The sequence below is a fragment of the Phoxinus phoxinus genome (genome assembly GCF_949152265.1).
Source record: "Phoxinus phoxinus genome assembly, chromosome: 2".
In the NCBI taxonomy this organism is placed as follows: Eukaryota; Metazoa; Chordata; class Actinopteri; order Cypriniformes; family Leuciscidae; genus Phoxinus; species Phoxinus phoxinus.
Genome location: NC_136877.1, coordinates 38,359,574 through 38,368,825, shown reverse-complemented (window position 1 = coordinate 38,368,825; position 9,252 = coordinate 38,359,574). Strand labels below are relative to the sequence as shown.

Below are 9,252 nucleotides of genomic sequence, written 5' to 3'. Positions count from 1 at the left end.
GACAGTTGACGACATCCATTGATTTCCATAGTAGGAGAAAAAATACTTTGGAAGTCAACGGCTGTCGTCAACTGTCTGGTTATCAAAATTCTTTCAAATAAATTTTCTTGTGTTCAGCATAAGAAAGAAACTCATAAAGTTTGGAACAAGATGAGGGTGAGTAAATGATGACAAAGTGTTTGGGTGAACTATCCCTTTAAATATGGCACAGGTAAAATTATGCAATCTATCAGAAATTATTAAGGCAAGGACAAAAATGCTTTTAAACATTGGCAGTGCTCTAATATGATTAAGTAAGAAACATGAACATGGCTCGGAGAAGACTCACTCTCTATACACGATACTTTTTGGTGGATAAGGATCTGATCGATCTGAAATGCACAAAAAACGAAACAAAACAGTCAGACATCACACTTTAAGACAAATGTATTGATAGAACGAGAGAGAGGCCCACCTGAATGAGGTACTCGAGACCGGGTGGGACTCCAAAAGGTATAGCCAGCGGTGGAACTGCAGGTGCTAGAGACATTCACGAGGAGGAAAGAGATACATCATCATTAGCCTTCCATTGTCTTTACAGCATTAATGATCATTAAATACATCCATTCCACACACAATTTCCTTATGACTTTAAAATAAATAACATTTGAACATCTAAATATTACATCACACTCCTATATACATTTATTCTGTTTACCTGCATATGGTTGAATCTCGTGAGGTGCTGGATTGCTTGGACCAGGCGGATCCATGACCAGCTGACCCGGAGCTGGATGATTCACTGGCTGGAGCTCAGCAGGAGGAGCCGGTGCAGGACCTTCAGGCAAGAGATTTGGAAGATTGTTTTAGACTGGAGAGCCTAGTTTGAGACGATAATCAAAAAATTTTTGTGTCCCACTATTTGTATTGATGTGCTTCTGTGTTCTGGATCATTGAATGAACAGACAATAAAGAGACAACAAAGTACATTTGAAAATATGAACTTTTATTGTATATGGAAAGTGGAGCCTTTGTTTTAGTTGAACATTTGCACATCTCAATGTAACACTCAGATACATTTATTCTGTACCTGCATATGGCTGACCATTGTGAGGTGCTGTGACCGGCTGAACTGGAGCTGGTTGGTTCACTAGCTGGATCCCTCCAGGTTGAGGTGCCGGATCTTCAGGCAAGAGATTTAGATGACTGTTTTAGACTGGAGAGCCACGTTTGATACAATAATAACAACACTCAGTTATACATTTATTCTATGTTTACCTGTATATGCCTGATCCTGGTGTGGTGCTGGATTCATAACTGGCTGAACTGGAGCTGGTTGGTTCACTAGCTGGATCCCTGCAGGTTGAGGAGCTGGTGCAGGACCTTCAGGCAAGATATTTGGAAGACTGGAGACTCCTGTGGGATAGGCGGCTATGTACTGTCCTGGCTGAGGAATTGGATTTGGAAGGTAGTTTTGGACCGGATAGCCTAGTTTAAACAATATTCGATAAAGCAAGTAAAAAAACTTGGCAAGAAATTTGGAAGACTGGAGAGCCAAGTTTGAGACAATAATAACACTCAGTTATACATTTATTTTATGTTTACCTGTATATGGCTGAACCTGGTGAGGTACTGGATTACTTGGACCGGACAGATTCATGACCGGCTGAACTGGAGCTGGTTGACTGTCTGGATGGATCCCTGCAGGTTGAGGAGCCGGTTCAGGTACTCCATAACCTCTTGTGGGATAGGCGGCTATGTACTGTCCTGGCTGAGGAATTGGATTTGGAAGGTAGTTTTGGACCGGATAGCCTAGTTTAAACAATATTCGATAAAGCAAGTTGAAAAACTTGAACTTTTTATTTTTACACTCTAAAAAATGCTGGGTTGTTTCAACCCAATTTTGGGTAAAATATGGACAAACCCAAACGTTGGGTTAAATTTTTACATTACATTTTTAACCCAACGTTTGAGTTTGTCCATATTTTACCCAAAATTGGGTTGAAACAACCCAGCATTTTTTAGAGTGTAATAATCTAGTTAATTTGAAGATCTAAATATTAGTATAAACTGCCCAAACATACATTTATTCTATGTTTACCTGCATATGGATGACCATGGTGAGGTGCTGGATTGCTTGGACCAGTTAGATTCATGACCAGCTGAACTGAAGCTGGTTGGTTCACTGGCTGGAGCTCTGCAGGAGGAGCCGGTGCAGGACCTTCAGGCTGAGGCATGGGATTTGGATGGTCAATTTGGGGTGGACAACCTAGTTTAGTATGACAAGACATCTTCTGAGTTTCAGATCATAGACATCCATCTTTACACACCAAAACTGAGTCTGAGTGAGAACGACATTGAGAGCTACAGTGGGTGGTCAGACTTTCAGTGAATAACCACTTTGGTCTGTTCATCAAACAAAGCTGTCATATGGCCTAGTTTTAGGATCAAGGCTTTTTCTAAGCAATGTTGAACTTGATGGTTAGAAGGTGATAACTATTCAGGGACATTTACAGAAGAGAAAAAAGAACGTTGAAGCCACTCACGGTTGACAGACAAAACACAAACGGAAGCTTGTTGTATAGAATGTGCCAAAACTAGTTAATGTGCATTTCACATGCACCAGTTGTTTAGAATGAAAAAATGTAATTCAAAGAAGAAAATTCACTTCAAGACAAATCACATAGCAGTAGTCTTCTGCAAACAATGGCACTGTAAAACTGTGACTACTAACTAAATAAAGACATTATTATTATTATTATTATGGTAACACTTTAAAATAAGGTTTTATTTGTTAACATTAGTTAATCACATTAGTTAACATAAACTAACAATGACCAATACTTCTTTAGCATTTATTAGTCTTAGTCTAATGTATTTTTAAGATCAAAAGTTGTATCTGTTAACATTAGTTAATGCACGTGAACTAACATAAACATTTTTAATAACTTACATTAAGAAAGGTTAATAAAAGTTAAAATCATAGTGATCCTTGTTAGTTCACGTTACTTAATGCATTAGTTAATGTTAACAAATGAGACCTTTTTGTAAAGTGTTACCATTATTATTTAAAACGAATAAAACGTCAGTACCTGGCTCTGACATTTTGACGACAAGTCTGTTGGACTGCACAATCACCTTTTGTTAGAGAAGCAGCACAACCTCTGTGGTGATGGAGGGAAAATAAATAAATAAATAAATACATTTTTACACAATTGTATTTGGGTATTAAGAATGATTTCCAACAACTACAAAGACCACTGGTAAATGATCACTTATTAAAACTCTGCACAACATCTTACCTAGGATGCTCCTCGAAAAAGCCCAGTGAAGTTCTTTGGTGTTGGAATGATTGTTAGGATAAAGGAATTAATAATATTTTGTGATTTCCTTTCGTTTAGCGTATGCAGATACAAACACAAATGTTTGTGGCATTGTCCTATATGCACTTACACTTTCTGTTTTTATAGTATATCCCCTCCCCTTTTCTTACATATTCAAATTAACAACCCAAGAAAGGTGCAAGATTTTTTTTAAATCCTATTTACCTCATGCCTCACATTAGTCTTAGCAGGTAAAATGTGAGATAAGAGATTTTAGCATACATAACATAAAAAGCACCACAAAATGAATGAAGACATTAATAAATTGACTAAATTAGTTATTATAAAGTGTTATTAACTTCAGATCAGACTTATCCATCTATGCATCCATGTAATTTATTATGTAATTTAATACAAAGTGTTGATCTAATCTGAATTTGGGACCTGATTTTGGTCAAAATGGATTCCCAGATCTACAAAAAAAAAAAAAAAAAAAAAAACTACTTAATGGTCTATTTTTTTTTTTTTTTTGCTTATTCTTTAAAATATGAACCTGGGAAGTTGTAAGGTTAGTGGTTCTTAACGAATTAGGGGGCCTCAAGGTGACCTAATTATTTAAAATAAGACAAAAACAGAAATTATAATATTATAATTAATTGACATCAAAAAATGTTGTCGCACTGTCTCCTGTCTTTGTGTGTGTGTATATGGAGGTAAACCTAAAGTATCATTCATTTTAGGTAATGCTTCTTTCCTAATTTTGTTTAAGAAGATTGACAGGTATTGTAAAAGTGTAAATGTTAGTTATTTTAGCTTTGGCTCACATCTGAAAACCTTTATTTAGATAGGCCTACATATTAGTTCTGCACACTGTTAAAAAAAAAAAAAACAATTTTCTGGCTGCAGAGTTTCCAGAGAATGTCTTTTAACAACAGAAAATGTCTTTGAATTAAAAACAGATAATCTGTAAAAAACAAAACAAAACAGGGATTTCACTGTAAATTGCCTTAAACCTTTTAAGTTTAAAAACTACTATTTATAATATAATATGTAAGTAATGCGAGTATAATATTGTGAAAATTTAATTTGAGTTCAAACAAAGAATATTTCTTAATATAAAATTAAACTACTGGTCAAACAGCTGAATATATCTGAAACTCAACTGAATAAAATAAAATAAACCAAAACACTAACAGATCTCCCTTCCTATTCAATAAAAAAAACATTAACTTTCAACATTTATTCTTTTTTTGAGTTCAACTATTTTCTAGTAAGTGCAAGTACAAGTAAATTTGGCTATTTGAAAGTAAATGAATGTATATTCTGGAAATAATTTAACAGATTTATCTTTTTAATTCGACAGTACTTTTCTTTTTTAACAGACATTCTGTGGAAAATCTGCTGTAGGACAAATTACCTTTTTTTTTTTTTTAAGATCCATAAACAGATTTACAGTTTCTTACTGTTAAAATACAATATCTTTATCTTAACCCCATCAAAATCCTCAGTGTTAAATGAACATTGCTCAGTGTACACACTACAGAATGTTAAAGTAACACTGAAGCAGTGTTGAAGTTAATGAGATATTTAACATTAAACACGATTTCAGTCTATTTTATAATTGTATTAATATTTAGTGCATTTCAAAAATAAAGGAAAAAAAAATACACTGCACAGCTACTGTAAAATGTATATATTTTTACAGTGCACCAATATGCCGGTTTTAGAACTTTTCCTAGAGCCAGTCATAAAAATCACACAAATCACCAACATAATATTATACGTTTATTATGTATAATGTTACACTAATATTGCACATAATACAAAGTACTAATATAAACACAGACAAAAAGACACATGTATATTGATTATGGATGGGTAGACCAGGGAGTTTTGTAACTGTCAGTTGAACCAATTAGTAACTAGCTACCGTGGTGGTAAATTTGAATAACATAGAAAATTTGTGTACAAAATTTTTAAACTGATGTTACTACTATTTTTTACAATGTATAAGTGGTAGCCTACTTACTTTAGAGAACAACTTTCATTTGCAGTGTATAATGTGAGAAAATATCAAAGTTTAAGGAAAATAGTGACCAAAACACAGACGCTAAACAAAAAGTGTTAAACATATTTGTAAATTGTTATCTATATTTAATATATTCCCATACTGATAGAAGGACAGTCTCTATATGGCAAACCAGGACAAAAACATTGCCATGTGGTATGTAACGACAGAAAACTGACTTAATCGTTTTACTCAATTATTAATAGTTTTCAGAATTATTTCCTGAATTGTTATTTGTATGTCATGCTACTTATTTATTTATTTAATTGGCAAACATTTCATATTTAAGACCATCCTAAGATTCGAGAGCGGGTCAATCGGAAGCTGGTTTTCCAAGCGCTATTAGGATTATTAAGTAGGACACTATTTCTTCACACACTGAATAAACCCTACTAGTCAATATGATTTGGCTTTCGGCTTACAAAGTAACATACACACAGAAACCATGCAACTACTTGGTTGTTTTTTTTCCTCAAGTCAGTAACTTGCTAGTTGTACTGCCCACTTCATCATGCATTATTTGGCTGTGTAGGAACATTTGTGTACATTGACAAAAATGCTTTGCATTTAGCACAATAAAAGTGAATTTTCTTCTTAAAGACAGAAAAATATACTTTATGTATGAGAAAAAAAAAACATGCATATGGTTGATTTCTAAGAAAAAAGATAACAAAAACATACAAATGTTAGCTGCTTGTGCTGTAACAGTAATTTGTTCAGTGATTTATTCTAGGTAATGGCTGTTTTAAAGGCACCAGTGAACAGTTACTCATGATAGCTGTCATTGTAAATATTGCTGGTCATGTGAACATTATAAAATGACCATGAACATGACCTTCGGGTTCACGGCAGTGGCAGCTTTCTATAAGGTTTGGTTACTTAAGAAAACACAGGAAATAAAGGAAGTCCAGACTTGGAGGCCATCCACAGACTGTGGGAATTTCATCAGATTAAAAAATGTTTGCAAAGTGATGCGAGTTAGTTGAAAATATGTTCCTTTATAAGTAACTTTTCAGGAGCTTTAAGAGAACACAGTATTGCGCTGGTTTGTGTCTCCAACTTTTTCAAAGAACATGAAATCCTATGAAAAGAAAAAGAGAACAAAATCAAAGAGTCAGAACAGATATCCAGTGGGGAAGAATGTGTTCCAGTCTATGTGATTTCTATATTTTTATATTGATAGTAGTTGCATAATGGTAAACGATCTGTGCTCGTATGCATACTGGAATGCCCTCTAAGGCATTACCTAGCACTTCAGACTACCATCTAATGTGTGGATCATTAAATGTGTTGTTAGTTTAATACTCACAATAAGGAAGCAAGAGCCCAAAAGTACAGCCTTCATCTTAACATCCATGTCCAGAGGGAACTGAATGCCAAAGTTGTCAGTGTCAGTGAAGACTTCCTTTAACAGGCCGCTCCACTGCTTACTGATTCGACCGATAGGCTTCCCACTACCGTCTTTGCCTTTGAGCTAAAGAAAGAAATAAGACTTTATGGCGAGAACCCACCAGCTTTTGCTTGATTTGCAAGATTTTGCTTGGTGTAATAATAACATCTGCCTATGAATTTCGATTTCAATCCAATTCTAAATAGCTACCTCGAAGTTCACATCACCACAGCAGTTACATGCCAAGCAGGGTCCCTCGAGCTTCATCATAGTCTCCTTGTTGGCCCCCTGGATGGAGAATCTTGGATAACAGGGGTGCCAGTCCTGCTTCACATACCCTATGGTCGTTCCAGGGGGGGCCTGTACCTCCATCTGAAGGTGACGTATTCAATAAATGATAAATGTATCGATTTTTAAGCTAATAGCTATGTGTGCCGGTAAGGTTCTTTAATGTTTTTGAAAGAAGTCTCTTATGCTCACCAAGGCTTGAAAGGCGTGAAAACACTAATAATAATATTGTGAAATATTATTTATTCTTGTGATGGAAAAGCTGAATTTCCAGCATCATTACTCCAGACTTCAGTGTCAAATGTTCCTTCAGAAAACATTCTAATATGCTGATTTGATGCTCAAGAAACATTTATTTTAATTATTACATTATTTATTAAAAATTTTGTAATCAATTTTGGAAACAGCTGTGTTGCTTTATAGTTTTGAGGAAACTGTGATTCATTTTTTCAGGATTCTTAGAGGAATAGAAAGAACAGCATTTGATTTGATTTATTACTTTACGGTCTCTTTTTATCAATGTAATGCATCCTTGGTGAATAATTAATTTCTTTCAAAAGCATACTGGCCTTAAACTTTTGCACAGTAGTGTGAACGTAAACTAAATGAACAGTGTGACTGAAGACTGTCAGACTCATTCTTTAGGTCCATACGGACTCTATGCCATTTATAACTCATAAGTCACACACATGTTCCTGTCAGTAGTAGATGTCCTTTAGATGGGTCACTAGCTGAAACCCAACACAAAGATTAGATCCTATACAGCGATTAGATTTAAACATTTCAGGTTTTTGAGACTTAACTAACATAACTAAATGCATTTTTATCTTCACATTTTTACTTTTAAACCTAGAATGCATGAACAAAAAACCCCACACAAATGCATAAAGAAGGTCAAAACAACCCATATAGGAATCAATGGTTTTCTAAAAAAAATAATAATAATCCTATTAATGAAATAATTGATGATTCATAAATGTTTTAATATATCAAACATGTTTATTTCTCCACTTTCCTTGTAGATATAAATGACAAAATATGAAATAGTATTGTTAACCTATCCGAACCTGTAAAATGACGTCAACTGATTATCCATATGACTATACAGTAAGTACTAGTTTTTCTGTATCTTAAGTTAGTTCAAGGCTGGGTCCTCTTACTCATTTTCTATGACCTCTGCAAGTGTGGAGAACTTTGTCTTCAGTGAACTCTCTGTCAAATGATTGAACTTCAACTTTGACTCCTGGTCTTCATTGAGCATACTGGTCTCTTTATGTGGCTTAACTGTAATTTCCTTACATTATTATTGACAAAACATTTCCAAAAATACTGTGTTGAGTCATTATTCAACACACCCACTTTATGCAATCTAGGGTTAATCTTACATTAGCTTTGATATGACTGGTCGGTTAGCCATACCTCTTGCAGGCAGCAGGGGCACCAACAGGAGACACACCGGTAAGGTCGGATGAGTCGTATGACCTCTCGGTCAGCGGTGTCTTTGATCTTCATGTCAAAGCTACGCAGGGCACCACAGCAGTTACGTGTGCAGCAGTCATTTTTTTCTTTGGCAGAGAAGATCTTTTGACCGAGGCTGTTCTTGATCTCATACTGATTGTTGGTCTCAAAGCCAATGAATGCTGTAGAGGACCAAAAAGTATGCAGAGAAGTTGAACAAAGTTTACAATTAAACTAGGAGTTAAAAGAAGTCTCTGGTTTAAACAAAGTGTAGCAAAAAAGCAGCAGTGAATAAAATTGTCTCAGGGTTAAAAAATAGAAACGGGCAGCATGTGCTTGAATGCACAAACTGCACTGAAATATAGTAAACAGCTTCAACTATACATAATATATAATAAACAAAAAGACTTACCCTCTAACAACTCCACTTTCTGATGAATAAGGATCTGGTCAATCTGAAATGCAAAGAATATACTAGTAACACGAAATAAGAAAGATGGAGATGTACCTTTCCTACAATAAAAAAATAAAAAACTCCCCTTCTATGAAAAGATGAATAATGAATGCTCATCAGGTTTGTTTTGTGTATTTAGGTAGAAGGTATCATATTTGTAATATAATAATATCAAATGCAACTTCGCTAATTTTATCGTAAATAAAATAATAGTAATTTCATACATTTCAACAATTTATCATCAACTACAGACACAGCATCTATTGCGTTCACCATGCTTTCACACTGACAC

The 9,252-nt window shown here is 34.7% G+C and overlaps 2 protein-coding genes across 4 annotated transcripts; both read right to left on the bottom strand.

The window, feature by feature from the left end:
• Positions 1-211: 211 nt before the first annotated feature.
• Positions 212-3,400, bottom strand: LOC307012505 (uncharacterized protein). Of its 3 annotated transcripts, none has more exons than XM_079639240.1 (8): positions 3,282-3,400; positions 3,072-3,143; positions 2,081-2,248; positions 1,258-1,467; positions 1,070-1,162; positions 698-817; positions 455-519; positions 212-371 (listed from the first exon to the last, which is right to left on the bottom strand). In XM_079639240.1, the coding sequence occupies exons 2-8, from the start codon at positions 3,082-3,084 to the stop codon at positions 240-242; spliced, it is 801 nt and encodes a 266-aa protein (XP_079495366.1). In that variant the 5' UTR covers positions 3,085-3,143; positions 3,282-3,400; the 3' UTR covers positions 212-239. The 3 variants fall into 3 exon arrangements, with proteins under 3 accessions (XP_079495366.1, XP_079495367.1, XP_079495368.1); XM_079639241.1 differs by having other exon boundaries at positions 3,118-3,143; positions 3,282-3,390; XM_079639242.1 differs by lacking the exons at positions 3,072-3,143; positions 3,282-3,400 and having other exon boundaries at positions 1,258-1,426; positions 2,081-2,107.
• Positions 3,401-5,074: 1,674 nt separating this feature from the next.
• LOC307012517 (phospholipid scramblase 1-like) lies at positions 5,075-9,037 on the bottom strand. Its single transcript, XM_079639268.1, has 5 exons — positions 8,919-9,037; positions 8,468-8,688; positions 6,971-7,132; positions 6,680-6,844; positions 5,075-6,451 (listed from the first exon to the last, which is right to left on the bottom strand). Exons 2-5 carry the CDS (start codon positions 8,558-8,560, stop codon positions 6,392-6,394), a joined length of 480 nt encoding a protein of 159 aa, XP_079495394.1. The 5' UTR covers positions 8,561-8,688; positions 8,919-9,037; the 3' UTR covers positions 5,075-6,391.
• Positions 9,038-9,252: the final 215 nt, after the last annotated feature.

Excerpts from the sequence above, each read along its gene's own strand:
- LOC307012517 (XM_079639268.1), bottom strand. The coding sequence starts at position 8,560 with ATGAAGATCAAAGACACCGCTGACCGAGAGGTCATACGACTCATCCGA. Across the intron at positions 7,133-8,467 it reads GCCCCTGCTGCCTGCAAGAG|ATGGAGGTACAGGCCCCCCC; the intron begins GTATGGCTAACC and ends CGTCACCTTCAG. Across the intron at positions 6,452-6,679 it reads TGGGCTCTTGCTTCCTTATT|GATTTCATGTTCTTTGAAAA; the intron begins GTGAGTATTAAA and ends TTCTTTTCATAG.
- LOC307012505 (XM_079639240.1), bottom strand. Across the intron at positions 1,163-1,257 it reads CCAGGATCAGGCATATACAG|ATCCGGCACCTCAACCTGGA; the intron begins GTAAACATAGAA and ends TCTTGCCTGAAG. Across the intron at positions 372-454 it reads GTCTCGAGTACCTCATTCAG|ATCGATCAGATCCTTATCCA; the intron begins GTGGGCCTCTCT and ends TGTGCATTTCAG.